Below are 17,300 nucleotides of genomic sequence, written 5' to 3'. Positions count from 1 at the left end.
AGTTCTTGATTTCCCAAGCCTGGAAAAAAGACTGCAGATTCACCCTATCTCTGCCCCTCATGATTTTATATTCCTCTATATGGTCAAGCTTGACCATTCTTCCCAAGTGGTTAGAAAATATTGGTAAGTAAATGTTTATTGGCAAAAAGTCTTTGAGTGCAGTTCAACTTCAAGAAGCGGTTATCTCCACGGTGGACATTTGTGTTCTCCTGAACCGGGAAACTTGTGCTTATCAACCATTCTCCCTTCACTAAAGACCACCCAGAAGACATGTTACAGAGCCAGCACAACTATTACATGCCCATTACACAGCCTTGTTGGGGTACGTAGAAGAATTCTGTACTTTCAGAACCTTGAATTTCCCACTGAAAATTTTATGGATGTGAAAGTGCACCATTTTGACTGTATTCGTTCACCCTATCTACGCCCCTCTTGATTTTATACACCGCTACAAAGTCACCCCTCAAGTTTCCTATGCTCCAAGGAATAAAGTCCAAGCCTGCCCATCCTCTCCCTATAACTCAGGCCCTCGAGTCCTGGCAACATTCTGCTAAAGCTTTGCACTCCTTCCAGCTTCATGACGTCTTTCCTATAACAGGGTGACCGAAGCAGTACACAGCGCTCCAGGTGTAGCCTCATCAATGTCTTGTACAAGTGGTCCATTGTTGGAGGAGATGAACTTTCAACTGTGACAGATTTTATAACTCCAGTAACATTCTCTAATATTAGAGAAACAAAGGACTGCAGATGCTGGAATCTAGATGAAAAACATCCTGAAGGGTCCTGACCCGAAACATTGACCTCCAGCTTTTCTCCATGGATGCTGCCTGGCCTGCTGAGTTCCTCCAGCATCATTGTGTTTTTCAACGTTCTTTAATAGCTACCTTGGGATTTTTTGCATCCACCTGAAGCATTGTTGACCTGTCGAAATGAGAGCAGTCAGCTATCAGTTGTGACTACTGACTGTGTAAAAGGAATGACTCGCATTTACGCAACCTGTGGCAAGAATTCCAAACTGGTGCAGAGGTTTGTAATCAGAAAGAAAATGACTCGGCTGAATGTGAAATGCTTGTGGCTTTCCTGAGCTGCCTTGCATAAAAACATGTTCTTGCTTTACATCAGTGCTGCACGGTTGTGTAGCGGTTAGCGTAACGCTATTACAGCGCCAGCGACCCGGGTTCAATTCCTGCTGCTGTCTGTAAGGAGTTTGTACGTTCTCCCCGTGTCTGTGTGGGTTTCCTCCGGGTGCTCCGGTTTCCTCCCGCATCCCAAAGACGTACGGGTTAGGAAGTTGTGGGCGTGCTATGTTGGCGCCGGAAGCGTGGCGACACTTGTGGGCTGCCCCCAGCACGTTCTAGTAACGCAAAAAGAGGAATTTCACTGTTTTGATGTACATGTGACTGATAAATAAATATGTAAAACAAAATCTATCTTCCTGTTATCTGTTTGTTAGGGAGAGGCGCCATCTTACGGAGGTACTAATTGTTCTTGTAATTGGTCCATTCTAGGGTGCTGCTGTTGATCCTTTCTGGCTGTCAGAGGGAGGGATTCCATCCTGCTCCACAGCGTGCTCCGTGCAGAGCAAAGGTTGCTGCTGAATCAGCGCCCTGCATTGGAGGAAAGAGATCTGCTTGCTCCGATAATCAGTAAACATAATGTCAAGAAATGATTGGAGGGAAAAGTGAGGTTGGCCTGAGGAGGGTCAGAATTGAATGCTCCTCCACCCTGCCCACTACCGTGCTGCCTTCCCCATCCCCCTTTGAGGAACATTGCTAAGTTATCCCACTTCCCACCACTTCAGTGCAGGGATGCTGAGGTCAGTTATCACCTCCTGCAGCTGGTCCTGCTAAACTCGGGGCTCGTGTTTCATTTTAAATGACTCTGTTTTGGAAACTCCCAGGAGTTCCTGCGCTGAGTGTGCCTGTCACAAGATCACGGCTCGCAATGATCCAGCGTCTCTAGCACACGTACCTCATGGGGGCAATATTGACGGAAAGTGATTTTGCTTTTTAAACTAGTTGAAGGGGTGTGTGGGGGGAGGGATCCTCTTCATCGCTGAGTGAGACTGCATCCTGAGAGCAGTTGGCAATTGGCACCAACATCACACCTCACTTCTTCTCCAAGTCACGGCGAATGAGTATTGGCTCAACGTCCAAGCCTTCAAGCTGGCTGGGATTCTGGTTACAACAGAAGGCTGAGGAAGATAGTTTTTGGGACAAGAGCAGGGGCTGTCTAGATGAGCACTTGAACCTTCAAGGTATAGAAAGCTGCAGAACAATGCTGGTTAATGGGATTAGTGGAGTACTGGAGGCTTGGCATGGATTTGGTGGGCTGGAGAGTGTGCTTCCATGTGGTGTGACACTTGCTCTGTGGGATGGGGGTGGGTGGGGAGTGGAGAGAGTAAAGGTATGGTATGGTATGGAATGGTAGATCAGGCTCACGAGGCTCTGTGGCCAACTTCTGCTTTTTTTATGTGATATGAATGGTATAAAGATTCACAGCTGAAATCTCTGCAATAAACACCTTTCCCTTTCCCCAGGCAATAAACACCATTGAGTAAGTGACAATGTGTATCATCTCAGTGGAAAATCAAATCACGAATGGTCATTTTTCTTCTTGTATCAGTAGTCAGGGTTTTATTGGGTTTTGTATGGCAATGTGATCAGGTTTAGTGAGAGGGCTCTCTTGTTCTCCTGAACACCTGAGACTTGAAAACTGGAATTCACTGCTGGGACGACCTGTTGAAGGAGTATAGGTGAATAATTCAGTTTACCTTTTCTCCCCTTCCTGATATTTTTTCATTTATTTCTGTGCCTCAGTGATTCCATCAGTGGGCTGTGTGTTGAAGCATTTTGAGTGTGGCCAAGATTTAGGGTTGCTCCCTGATCACCTTTAAGAAGGGGTGGTAAGCTGCCACCTTAAACTGTTGCAGTTTGCATGGTGAAGGTGCTCCCGTGGTGGTGATGTGGGAGGAGTTCCAGGATTTAGACCTGGTGATGAAGAAGGGACGGCGGTGTATTCCCAATCCAGCACAGTGTGTGACTTGGACCAAGTGGCAATCAAAGGCACCTGGCTTCTCATTTGTACATCCCATGTTCAAGATTCACACAGCAGGTGCAATGTAATAATCCCCTTTTTTATGGGAAACAATCTGCTTTGTGCTCAGTCTTGCCTGATATTTGGATCATCCCAAATCTGGCAACATGTACTCAATGTTTTCTCACTTTCACCAGTGCTGCACTGTCTGTTTGGGGGCAGGGAGACTGGAATGGTGAATGGTGTTCCAAAAATGTGACACCAAGGTTCGGTGGTTGTGGAAGCGAAAACACTGATCAAAATTCCAAATGTCATTATTATTGGTTTATTATTGTCTCATGTACCGAGATACAGTGAAAAGCTTTTGTGTGCCATCCAGATAGAACATGACGTTCATAATTACATCGAGGAAGTAAAAGAAGAACAAAATGCAGAATATAGTGTTGCAGTTACAGAGAACGTGCAAGGGCCACGACGAGGTAGAGTGGCAGATCAAGAGTTCAGCTTTTAGCATATGAGAGATCGGTTCAAGAGTCTGATAACAGCGGGATATGAACTGTCCTTGAGAGGTGGTTTGTGCTTTCAAGCTTTTGTATCCTCTGCCCTACGGGAGGGGGAAGAAGTGAGAATGACTGGGGTGGGTGGGGTCTTATTATGTTGGCTGCTTTCCCGAGGCAGCGGGAAGTGTAGACGGAGTCAATGGAGGGGAGGTGGTTGCATGATGGACTGGGCTATGTTCACAACTCTCTGCAATTTCTCGCGGTCTTGAGCAGAGTAGTTGCCATATCAAACTGTGATGCATCTGGATACGATGCCTTCTATGATACATTTATAAAATTTGGTCATTGAGGGTCATTGGGGACATGCCGCATTGTTCCCCTCCAAAGTCATGCTCCTTCTTGACCTCGAAATGTGAGTCTGGCGGTTGTGCTGTCAGCATTGGAGATGGGAACAGTGAATGGTCTTACCATGGCTCAGTTGTACAGAAAATAACAGTGCCAAAAATGATCACACCAAGGCTTGGTGGTGGGGAGACCAGTACAGTGGTAATTCAACTGTCATCCTGCCCAGGCTGGGATTATGGGGACTGGAAGGTAGAATGGTGTTCCAAAGGTGGTCTCAACTAAGGTTCAGTTCAAAGATGGTACACACTGCAGCTGTGGTGCAGTGAAGAGGCTGGATGCTTAAGATGGTATTAGAGGGAGTGAGAGGGTTAAGGGGCTGTGATGCCTTCACAGATGCATTAAGGCACACACCTATACATTGAAAAGGTATGCAAGGTAGAACGGTTATAGACAAATTCTGTCTTCAAGCTCCTGCAACACCTCTTCCAGCTGCCGTTAGATTGTTACAAAGCAGGTGTACCCCTATGACGCACCTGATAACAGGGTTACACAGATCAATACCATAGAGAGAGGGGATTGGTTTCTCCCTCATCCATTCGACTAAATATATCCTCAAAGAAATCCCTCATTCTCTCCCTCTCTCCATCCCATAACCACAATGTGATGTTAAGGCTGAGATGCACTGTGCAGGAGTTTTATTACACGATCTGACCCTACCCGGGAGAATCATTGTACAAAGAGGGACATACATTCACTATATTGACTCCACACTTTGAAAAGCATTGTACAAGGGAATATTTATTGCAGTCTGATTCCACCCTGGAAGGCAGTCGCTATACAGTGGTATCCTTGCACTATCTGCTTTCATAACGAAGAAGGCACTGCCAAAGGAACATTGATCACACAGTGCAATTCCACTCTGATTCTTTTGTGTTAATGCACTCCTAGAATATTTATTATAGAGTCCAACTCTAGTAATTTGTATCACAGTCCAATACAAAATGTTACAAGGTTTTCTATTCTACAAAAAATTACAACAGTGCAGGGTTTGATTTGTACTTTTTACAGATTAGTGCAGGTTTTCAATCATTCCACTCACAGACCCAACGATGACTGCTCAGTGAAAAATTGTACATATAGGTGACCAGAACGAGGGCTCACATTCCCTTCCTGCTGCACTCTGTGGGGAGGATGGGTGTGGGTTGGGAAGGCTCGGATTTCGTACAGAACCTTTACTTTTCATCCTGCCTGGCATTTGACGATTTGGAAGTCAGCCATTGTTCAGTCAACACTGTCAAACAGTTGCCATCCACGAAAGGTAGTCCACCTCTCATGCTATACATCTTTATTCAACCACTCTGTGAAGGTGACACTCAATCCCACAACATAGGAATCTGACTGGAAGCCGCTTTTGTTCCCAAATATCTCAAAACTTTCATCATTCAAAGCAATAGCATTGAAATACTTCACAGTAATTTTCAAGTTCAGAGGCAGACTGAGGACTGAGAGAAAGATGCAAGGGGCGAGGAGGAGAGGGAGAAAGGCGGAGGGCTCAGATCTATCTCTTGCATACAGCACCAACGCTTTCAACAACAGTGATTCTGCTGGGCCAGACACTGGTTACAGGACTCGCAACAAAGGGTCGGGAACCCATGGTTGGAGGAGAGGAGGAGAAAGCACCGAGCTGGTGGTGTTAGAGCCATTTCAGAGCAGGGACTGCTCCACTCATTCCAATTGCACTCTGCTGCAGCATCTCACACATCAGCCTGCGCTCAAAGAGACAGGACCAAGCCATTCAGCCCCTTGTGATTTCTCTGGCATGCAATGAGATCATGGCTGATCTTTAATTCAGCATTACTTTCCTGTACTAACCCATAGCCTTTGATTCCTTTATTTTGACTCTCACTCCTTTATGCTCCCCAAATTAACCCTATGCGCTCAATCAGACAAAGACACAGCAACGTCACACCTTTCTTTTGTACCGAGGGAAGACTCAACAGTTGAATGGTGTTCCAGACAGGTCAGGGAAGCTCCTGGAGGAGAGTGCTTGCTGGGTAGCTGAGTCCCAAGCACCAGGAGAAGCAGAGCACACCCAACATTTAAGTGTAAGAATTAGTTGCACCCAGCACAACCTCATTCATCAGTTTAATTGTCTTTACTTGTGAGTAGTACACATTTTACCAAAGGTCCCATTTACAAGCACTCTCAATAAACAGAGCCTTTGGTCCATTTTCATACATTTGACAGATTTACAAGCACTCCAGTGCCAGCTGACTTTGGTCAAGTAAGGTTAAAGAAATGAAGAGTGAAAGGCATTGGCAGATCACTTAATTCAAACGGCTTTGGTTCCTTCAAGTATAACAATAGGTCATAATGCAAAACAATCCAGTCTACCTTTTGGTCCCATTGGGTAGTTTTCCAATTACCCAATTCCTGTAATTACAAAACTCTTAGTAATGAATAAGCTTCTCTTTATTTTCTCATCAAAATCCTTTTATAATTTTGAACCCCTCTTTAACACTTTCTGCAGTCTCAGTTTCCCTAGACTGACCACATCATTAGTTGCTGATATTTCATTGTCAAGGATATTGTTCATCAACAATTGTTGGGTATCAAACCAATACCAGATTTACAATCCAAACCCATTCCTTGAGTCGTTAAACTTGAGTAATTCATTTTTGCAGGTGTTTTTACAGAAAAGATTGATAAAGATCCAAGAAAAAAAATGAACAAAATCCTTAGAAATGAAGTTGTTCCTCTGAAGAAAGGTTACCCAGAATGAGTGGAATATAAATATGGTGATATCCACTGCCCGGGAGGAAGGGCAGACAACTTGGGCTTTTTTTTGAACAGATTTCCCTTACAAACCAACAAGTTAGTGATCATGTTGAGTTTTGCTTCCTCACAATGCTGATGAAAGGTATTGCCCCTACTGAGTAACAGATGCCTTCTAGCACTTTACGCTCAATAACTATCCCTCGAATAGGCCCATTAGAGGACGAGTCTTTATTGCCTAGGGATCCAGGAATCATCCACTGAAAGGATGGTCAAGCAGGAAGACCTTGTGGCCATTTCAGATCTTCTATTCACATTGATGGAATGTGGGTTCTGTTACTGGCACCTATTCCCCTCACATTTTCTTATCTGGACTTGGGATATCCTTCCAATTCCCCCAGCCTCTCACTATGTTTTCAGAGTGAGACACCTTGCCCTGTAAATGCCACTAGATCCCAACAAATTCATGGAGTGCTTGTCTGCTTGTCAGGGACCTCAGCCACCTAAAAATGTCTAGATAGTAATGCCCGGTGATTCTAACAGTTTGCCTATCATGTTTTGCCCAAGTTGGGTTAAATTTACCAAGCACATCAGCCCAAGGACTTAAAGAAAAATCTTGAATCTTTCTATAGTCCACTGTTGTTGATGGATATCTGGAAGTGTCAATATTGCTTTGTTTATTTGCTATCCTGGATGAAGAACTGCTTGGTCCTAAGCATGTCCTGATAATAAATCAGTGCCCATTTAATTATGAATCATTTCTTTATTAAAGTTATTCACTTTTGAAGTATAAAATGAGAAGCTCCATTAACCAACTCCAGGCCACGTTAGTCTTTTTCCATTTCCATAATTAGCCCCATTAATGATTGCACCAGGTTGCATCTGCTCAAAGGAATCCAAGACAGAAAGAGTGAAGAGGCACTCGATAAGAACAAAACCGTAATTCATACTGAATTGAGAAATAACACAAAGGACAAAGTGGAATGAAAAACCATTTAGAATAAAACCATTTTAACCAAATGGAATGATAGAATCAGAATAAACAAAACACACAATGAAATCACAAAATATACAAATAAATCATATACAAAATAAATAGTCTGTAAATCTACAAAGTCTTTACCATTGTTAATTATAAATGTCATTTAACTGACAATCTTATGAAACTTACACTTCATCCATAGATTTTTTTGTGCTTAATATATACATAGTTATGAATACTGTAGTCAGAATACTTCACCTCAGAGTCAGTTTTGTACAATATAATACAAACTGCAATTTACTTGCAAAGTTGATTGATTAAACAATATGTAGTGATAGTCTATCTGCCATAAGAACACTTACAATTACAGCTGCGTTTCTCAATTGTGAAAAACCTTTTTTTACATTCGTCCATTGGTGGATTTGGCATATTTACCTGCTATGTAGACATGACTATATCTTCCAAAGGAGTTCTAGAGTCCATATATATTGGAGTGTTATTCACAGTTTGCATACAAGTGTTGAAATCAATTAAGTCAATGACGTTTTGTGCAAATGTGGAATCAAGTTTCCATATTCAAGTTACAATTTAAATGCCCAGCAACCCCAATTCTTTTGGGATAAAATATGCAACAACATCCTATTTAATGCAATGGGTGCTTAAAACGTCAAACACCTACTAAATTAAGCTGGAGAAATGGACGCATTTTCAAAATTTTGAAGATTCACCTTCAATGACCATCTCAAATCACACGCCATAATTTAAAACAAATTTTACAATCTCACAGTTAATCTCAATAGGTTGTCGTTAAAAAAATACACATTTCTCTTCTCAGCCAGAATGTGGCGCTTATACTACTTTTCCAACATTTTACCATTCTCCTCTTGTGCAAGGAAAACAAAAGAAAACATGAAAATCAAGAAGGATAACAAGCCACCAGTGTGCAGAGGATCTGTCTGAAATCTTGGCAGTTGTTTAGTGTTCAACTCAACCACCTCTGTCATTCTTTGTTCACCTTCTTGTGCCGAGGCACATCTCTTTGGTCTCATGACAGTGGACATGTGTGCTTGTATGTGCCTGCATACACAATACAGCAGTTCTCTGAAAAGTAAGCAAGTGAGCAGCTCTGTCGCTATTCTATATTTTGCCTTCATTGTGCATGCTATGATTCGACTTGTGAGTCACACAATTCTGCTCATTTAGTAGGTTTGCTGTTTCATCGGGTAAGTGATCGTGCATCTCATTTAAAGTCAATTCGATCTTAGTGTTTTCACTGTCTGATGACTGTGGTGTTTTATCCATTATGGATGCCATCAGGGCATTCTGATAATGCTGTCTTGTAATCTATAAAGTGGAAAGAAATGTAAAACAGATCTGAATATGTGTTTAAATACATTCAATATTTATATTTTAAAGATACAACTTTTCTTCACTTAAAGTATATTCTTGGGAGGATATTTCAATAATTGCTAGCGAAATTATAACTCCCATCCATTGTTTTAAAACTGAATGCTCTAAAGGTTAGAAGTCTGTATGAACAGGCTTTAACAATTTAAAGTATAAACCAGGTGAATTAAGAAAAATCAAATTCTCGTTTAAGTAGCACAGGAAACAATTATGATGCTGCTTAGGGGTTGAAGGACTTATTACTTGAATGGGGATTTTCCCAATTCCAGAGAAATATTAAAAGTGACACAAGCTACATTTTGGCTTGTTATTTTAAAGTACTTTTTCCTCCTTGCAGCTTTGATCAAAATTACAATGGTACAAGTAGTCCCAACACTTCAGAAAAGTTGATTTTAGCTGTTGAAAGTTTAACCTCAAACAACCTTTATTTGAATTTGAAAAGTTAATAGTCACAGAGATAAAGGGAACCAGGCATTTAGTCTCCAAAATGTCTGAAGATCATTTTTTAAAAAAAATTGCTGCAGCAGTTTATTGTTTGAGAAACCCTAGAATTGCTTTTTCCTGCTCAAAGGTCGCAGAATAAATATAAAAAGTGCATATTGTACCTCATTCAGACTAAATTATACATATATAAACTACTGACGACACTGACGATGTGAACTGATAACAAAGTGCATTTTGACTGAATGGGCAAGGTCAGGAATGAAGGCCAAAGTTCTTGCCAGGATCCTGCTTCCAAGCTTATCAACTTCCTTTCATCCCTTCTCAGTTTCCTCCCCTAAATCCTGAGGACCGAAACCATGCTCCTCCACCTCATTTTCCTTTGCCAAATAGAAATAAATGGAGGAACTGAATGGTTCTTTAAAATGCAAAATACAGTGGAGGTAACACTTTCTAAAAAATCTAAATTCCGATTATAGGGCTGGACTAGAAGAAAAATATTAATCTGACTCAAACCAGACTATGAAAAATATCAATCTCAAAAATATTGAGACTTCAGACTCTGGAGAGTGTTAATTAATTAAATCTCCCTCACTTTAGTTTGTGTCTGGCGTAAGTATTGTCAATCTTCCTTTGAAGTGACGTGGGTGTAAAACCCAAGTTTAATAAATGGGTCTGGTTTTTACCCAAATTTATAGGTAATGCAGACATGATTATAGGGATTAGTCTCTGTGAAAGGCAGAAAAATAATTATTTGACAAAGCCTGAAATATAAAAAATCCCACAGTTTAACAAATTAATTTCTAAGTTTTTGGAACATTTTTTTTACCATTTTGTTCAAATGCATTTTGGAAGCTAAGACATGATTTTTCAAGCTTAGCTATATTCTAACTTTTATGCTAATCTAGACATCACAGATTTCAATTTGATTAATATTTTTAATGCTTCCAAAATTGTATTTATATTGGCTAACAACTTTAAAGCATCAACCTTTGGTGCCTTTTTATTGTGCAATCAGATTTTGTTAAACCCATAGGACAATTAATTTAAGAATTCAATGAAGGCTTCGTGAATCAAACAACAGTTTTGGTCTCCAAAAGTAGCTGTTGGATCTGATCAGCTAAAGAAAACATCATGCCTGTGTAGTAGTGTGACACAGAAGCAAACCAGGTAAAGCTCTAGGTTCAAATAGAGTGTCCACTTTGTTAAATGAACAGTACTGAACTGAGCAACTAGTCTGAGGAGAGCATAACAAAGTTCTGCGAAAACAGAACTTGAACTGTAAGATGTAAGAAGACCTTTTGATTTTGTTATTGTGCATTTTTCATAAAACAGCATTAAAAGCATAACAGTATCCAGCCTCACCTTTACAAACTGTAGGTCAGTCAGAGCACGCACTGAATAGTCTGGAACATACATTTGCAGCAATGAATTTAGTTGACTGTTGTTACTCCCCATCTGTGATGCTATTGAATCAATCCGATCGCCCCGGTTCAATGAATCAGAATGGTTTAAGCCGCATGTTCGAGGTGGAGACCGATTATCTAAACAAAGAGGAAGCAAGACTGAAAAGTGGAAGCGGCTACCACTATCTTTGACATGTACGGTTATTCAGCGTTTATGGGATCTTGATTCTAGCATTTCTGATCTTTGAGAGTCTACTATGAGCTTTCCCTTTAGTAACAGGATCAACCTTGACAGACTTCCTGTGCCTGTCTAAATGCCTCTTAAATGTTGCTTTTGTATCTGCTTCCACAACCTCCCCTGGCAGCACGTTCTAAGCACTACCACTTTGTAAAAAAAAACTTGTCTCATAAATCTCTTTAAACTTTTCCCCTTTCACCTTCAGGCTATGCCATCCAATATTTGACATTTCCACCCTGGGAAAAAGACTCCATCTATCCTATCTATGCCCCTCATAATTTTATGTACTTCTAGCAGGACATTTCTCAACCTCCAAAGTTCCAGAGGAACACAAACCAAGTTTGTCCAACCTCTCCTTACAGCTAATACTCTCTAATCCCAGGCAACATCCTGATGAACCACTACTGCACCGTCTCCAAAGCATCCACATCCTTTCTGTAATGTGACGACCAGAGCTATGGGTTCATAATACTCCAAATGCAGCCTAACCAAAGTTTATACCTGACCAATGAAGGAAAGCATGCTGTACTCCTTTACCACCCTATCTACTTGTGTTTCACTTTCAAGCAGCTATGGACTTGTACTCCCAGATCTCTCTGCACATCAATGCCCCTAAGGGTCCAGTCATTTACTGTATACTTTTCTCTTACATTTGACCTCCCAAAGTGCAACATCTCATGATTGTCTGATTAAACTCCATCTGCCATTTCTTGATCCATGTTTCCAACCGATCTATATCCAGCTGTATCCTTTGACAACCTTTCTCACCATCCACAACTCCACCAATTTTTGCATTGTCTATAAACCGATGAGACCACCTACATTTTCAACCAAATTGTTTAAATATACTATATACATAACAAACACAGGTCTCAACACTGATTCCTGTGGAGCACCACTGGTCACAGACCTCCAGTCAGAATAACACCCCTCCACCACAACATTCTGTTTTCTATGGCCACGTCAACTTTAAATCCAATCTACCAAGTCACCGTGGATCCCATGTGCCTTAATCTTTTGGATCAGCCTAACATGAGAGACCTTGTCAAATGACTATCCCTAGTAAGTCCATGCTTTTCCAAATGTAAGTAAATCCTGTCTCCAATAATTTCCCTACCACTGATGTGAGGCTCACCAACCTATAATTTGTTGGATTATCCCTAATGCCCTTCTTAAACAAATGAACAACATTGGCTATTCTCTGGTCCCCTGGGACCTCCCCTGTGGTTAAAGAGGATATAAAGATCGTGGGAGAAAGGAATTAATAATTCCACCTTCCCCCCCCCCCCCCCCCCCCACCCCCCAGATGCTGCTTAACCCGCTGAGTTCTTCCAGCAAATTGTTTGTGGTTCCAGATTCCAGCATCTGAAGTCTTCAAGCTCCTCAATAACCTGGGATAGATCCCATCTGGCCCTGGGGACATATCCAGCTTAATGTTCTTCAAGAGACCCAACACCACCTTCTTCTTGATGTCAACATGCCCTAGAATCTTGATCTCATTATCCTCCTTGTCCTTCTCCTTGGTGAATACCAATGAGAAATACTCCTTTAGTACCTTGCCCACTTCCAGGCATTAATTCCCTCCTTTGTCCCTGAGGTAGTCCAACCCCTTCCCTAGCTATCCTGTTTTTAGTGTATGTATACAATGCCTTGGGATTTCCCTTAATCCGACTTGCCAAGATGATCTCATTGCCCTTTTCAGCCCTACTGCTTCCCTGTTTAAGTTCAGCTTGCTAAACCTTACATATGGGCCTTGAGGGCCTGAGTTATAGGGAGAAGTTGGCCAGGCGAGGTCTTTTTTCCTTGAAACTTAGGAGATTGAGGGGTGACCTTATATAGATGTATAAAATCATGGATAGGGTGAACGCACATAGTCTTTTTCCTAGGGAAGGGGAACTAAAAACTAGAGGGCATAGGTTTAAGGTGAGAGGTGAAAGATTTAAAAGGGACCCGAGAGAGGCAACTTCTTCACGCAGAGGGTGGTGCGTGTAAGGAATGAGCTGCCAGAAGTGGTTGAGGCAGGTACAATAGTAACATTTAAAAGACATTTGGATAAGTACATGGATAGGAGGGGTTTAGAGGGATATGGGCCAAATAGAACCAGCTTGGTGGGCACCGTGGTCAGCATGCCATAGAACACTACAGGACAGTACAGGCCCTTCAGCCCAGTGTTGTGCTGACATTTTATGCTGCTCCAAGATCTATCTAACCCTTCCCTCGCACATAGCTCTCCATTTTTCTATCATTCAAGTGTCTATCTAAGAGTCTCTTAAATATCCCTAATGTATCTGCCCCCACAACCTCTGCCGGCAGTGCGTTCCACGCACCCACCACTCTCTGTGTAAAAAAACCTCTCTCTGACATCCCCCTTATACCTTCCTCCAATCACCTTAAAATTATGCCCCCTCATGTTAGCTGTTTTTGCCCTGGGAAAAAGTCTCTGACTGCCCACTCGATCTATGCCTCTTATCATCTTGTACACCTCTATCAAGTCACCTCTCATCCTCCTTCTCTCCACAGAGTAAAACCATATTGGGCCGAAGGGCCTATTTCCATGCTGTATTACTCTATGACTTCATATGCTTCCTTTTTCATTTGTGTAAACCTGCAACGGCTGTCATCATCCAAGGTTTTCGAACCTTGCCATCCTTGTCTTTCTTCCTCACTGGAACATGTTGTACCTGAATTCTGACCAGCTGGCCTTTAAACTACTCCGTCAGATGTGGAATTCCCAATAACAGCCGCTCCCAGTCTACTCTCCCCAGTTCCTGCCTAATACTCCCCAGTGCCTTCCCCCAATTTGGCACTTTCCCCCAAGGTCAAGGTCAACAATAGCTTATTCCTTCCACTAGTGGCACTGTGTGCAAACTATATCACAGCTCTGTAGATATATTTTTACATCAATTTATGAGCAAAAATACAATTTAAAAATTAAAGGTAATAGATCAGGAGAAACAAAGAGGCCCAGGTCAAAGACCAGAACCCAGTAAGGACAATGAGAAATATTTTTCCACGGCGGACTATGTTCCCTTTATCCCTACTCACTATTCCCTGTTCTCCAGACAACATCTCAATATGATCTTATACATCAATTGCTTAGTGCTTAACAAAACAGGCTCCATGTGATATCAAATTAATGAGTAATCATCCATTTATTATTTGTTGTGGATTTAAATATAACATCATTTTAATTGGTTCTATGGAATAAAATATAAAGGAAACAATTACTGGAACTTCGATGTTGAATATATTTCATTGTCATCCATATAAGGAGTGAGGAAAGGTATTTGAAATTCATCACTGGATATTTTCTAATGAATAAACAATGCAGCAAAATGAAGGTCACCCCATATTCTTAAGTCAGGGATCCTGAAAATCTCAGGAATGCAACTGTAACAATCTAGGACTTGGAAAATTAAATTATGGTCACTTGTGTATGAGGTCATGTGAAAAATATCAGGTGAACCTTAAACTCTTGTGCGTTATCATGAAGCACAGCATCCTGTAAGAATTCAGAGACTAAGTGCACCACCCAAAACATAAAAAATCTTTCCCTGTTTTTATAGTTTGACCCAGTTCAGGAAATTGTTCTGACTTAAACATTCACTAATGCCATCTGTAAATTCAGAAACTAAACAATAATCCATAATAGTTTTGAAAACCTTTTTAATGCCCAGTTTTCATCATTTGAATTAGTAAGCCCGAAGCACAAGTTTATTGTACTGAACAATTCTACGGCCTATTTTGTTTAAGCTGGATAGCACAATTGCTCCTAAACATCTCCAGAAGTATTTTTCTTTCACATAGAATGGAGGTCCACCTCCAATAACAGCCTGTAGATATACAAGACATTTGGACAAAGGGCATTTTGAACAGGTGAGTAAAGTAAAATCAATTCTTTTTGAGATATTTTATATACTAAATGGACTTTGCTGATAATAAGATAAAATAGCTCCAACTCAAAACTACTTCAGTTCTTTAAACCATGAGAAATCATTAAATACTGTCTGTCGGTTCATGAAATGCACAAAGGTACATTGCTGGTACAAGTAAGATGGCGGGCAAATGGCATGTCAGCCATTATTGCAAGAATGTTAAGAGTACAAGACTAGGATGTCTTAATAAGAAGGAAAAGGCTAAAGGCAGGGGTGAGAGCAAGAACAGAAGTAGGCCAGTGAAGGAGATTGTTAATAAAACAGGAAGAAAAACCATGGTTCAACATTATTAATAATTTTTTGTTAAAGAGGTGCTCCCTGAAATCTTACGGATGCACAAAGCATTTTTTTGAAACTGCTAGCATTGCAGGGGTTAATACAGTGAAGAATCTGAATCTGGTGATGTGAACACAAATGCTATTATAGGATGGAAAACAAAGTCTTTCCATCCCATATATGGTCCAACTTTTCTGCATGTCATCCTATGTCAAATTCCAGTCACAATCTTCCAAAATAATCTGGAAATGCACAACTTAATTTTCCATGAGTAAACTTAATATGTATACATTATGTTAAAATTCTCAGACAAAGGACTTGTCATAACAATTTCAGGCATTTCCAGTATTTCCATAGAAAAGCTAGTGGATTTCATCCTATTTCAGAACCACAAGAGTGAAGAGAAAATGAAGATTTGGACATGATGGCCTACTGGCTTGCCCTGAGTTCTGCAAGAGTCCATCCAAGCTTTTAGCAGTCACCATGTGTCCCTGAGAAATACAGAACCCACCGGCTTCCAACAACCCTTCCCATGAAGAGCATGTAATACAATCTACACTTAATATAGAGAAGTAATCACTAAAAATCGATAGATAAAGCACCTTCATATGAGAAGGCAGAAACAAAACCATCAGATAGAAAGGCAATAGTGTATGGATGCCATTGTTTATGGTATCAGTTACACTAATTTGAATCTTTCCAGTAAAATAGCCTGTAAGAACATTCCTCACATCGAAAGAATTATGGATATTGCTGAACTGCTAAAAATGCAAAGGGATAAATTTCTACCCTCTGGATACTTTCATTAAACATTTAGTAGGTGTGGCAGGTGGATGAATGGCACACAATGAATAGTAATGCCGTATGGAGTACAGAGCAACAGAGTGACATTGGTGTACAAGTCCAAGGATCCCAGAAGGTGGTAGCACAGGTAGATATGCTGGTGAAGAAAGCATAAGGGATACTTGCCATCATTCGCTAAGGCATAGAACTTAAGACACAAGAGACTGCAGATCCTGGAATCTGAAGCAACACACAATCTGCCGGAGAAACTTAGCAGATCAAGAGGCATCTATGGGGGGGGGGGGGCGTGGAGAAATAGTCTGGTCAGGACCCTGCAGAGAATTTAAGTGCAGTGAGGTTATGGGATAACTTTATAAAGCATTAGTCAGGCCACAGCTGTAGTACTGCATGCAGTTCTGGTCTTCACAGAAGATAACTTTGCACTTGACAGGGTGCAGAGGAGACTCACCAGGATGTTACCTGGGACAACATTTCAGTTATGAGGAGACAGGACTGGCTGGATTTTATTTCCTTGAGCAGAAGAGGCTGATTGAGGGGTGAGGCAGTGAGAAAATTCCCCATAGCAGAGCTGCCTAAAACTAGAGGCTAGTGGTGGGAGCTTTAGAGGGGATTTGAGGAAGAACTTTTTTCATTGAGAGGGTGGTTGGAATCTGTGAAGCACAGCCTGAGGTGTTAGTGGAGGCAGTGATTCTCACAATATTTATGAAGTATTTAGACAAGCGCTCGAATCATCAAGGCTATGAGCAAGTGCTGGAATATGGGATTAGTATAAGTGAATACATTATGGCTTGGAAATGGAAACAATGAGCCAAAAGCCCGTTTCTGTGCTGTAAGACTCTTTGGGAACCCAAAGGTGGAATCAGAGGGGGAAAAGCTAAGCCGGTGAATGGGTTATTTAGGGAGGCAAAGAGAAAGAAGAAAGCAATAGTACAGAGCAATAACAGAGGTAACAACTAGTGGCAGTGGCACTGCAGCTAGTGCAACTGTCTCGCAGCGATCTGGATTGGATTTTAGCCTCAGGTACTGTGAGGAGTATTCATGTTCTGTGTTACAATGTGGGTTTCCTCTAATGCTTCGGTTTCCTCACACATCCCAAGATGTGCTGGTTGTTAGGTTAAGTATATATTGCCCCTAGTGTAGCTGGGTGGTAGAAGA

The 17,300-nt window shown here is 41.3% G+C and overlaps 2 protein-coding genes across 4 annotated transcripts in view; one reads left to right on the top strand and one right to left on the bottom strand.

The window, feature by feature from the left end:
• The window catches only part of as3mt (arsenite methyltransferase), a 30,678-nt gene extending 27,783 nt beyond the window's left edge, over nt 1-2,895 (top strand). The window contains exon 11 of one of the 2 annotated variants that reach the window (XM_052027235.1): nt 1,509-2,895. In XM_052027235.1, the coding sequence (XP_051883195.1) occupies nt 1,509-1,598 (90 nt within the window). In that variant the 3' untranslated portion in view covers nt 1,599-2,895. The remainder of the gene's footprint in view (nt 1-1,508) is intronic. The other variant, XM_052027236.1, reaches the window with a different exon arrangement.
• Nucleotides 2,896-4,371: 1,476 nt separating this feature from the next.
• The window catches only part of LOC127576650 (metal transporter CNNM2-like), a 119,485-nt gene continuing 106,556 nt past the window's right edge, over nt 4,372-17,300 (bottom strand). For both annotated transcript variants that reach the window (XM_052027234.1, XM_052027232.1), the window contains 2 exons: nt 10,852-11,030; nt 4,372-8,982 (listed from right to left, as the gene is read on the bottom strand). In XM_052027234.1, the coding sequence (XP_051883194.1) occupies nt 8,776-8,982; nt 10,852-11,030 (386 nt within the window). In that variant the 3' untranslated portion in view covers nt 4,372-8,775. The remainder of the gene's footprint in view (nt 8,983-10,851; nt 11,031-17,300) is intronic.

This window comes from Pristis pectinata, chromosome 12 (genome assembly GCF_009764475.1).
Source record: "Pristis pectinata isolate sPriPec2 chromosome 12, sPriPec2.1.pri, whole genome shotgun sequence".
Taxonomy (NCBI): Eukaryota; Metazoa; Chordata; class Chondrichthyes; order Rhinopristiformes; family Pristidae; genus Pristis; species Pristis pectinata.
This window is presented reverse-complemented; position numbering and strand designations above follow the sequence as displayed.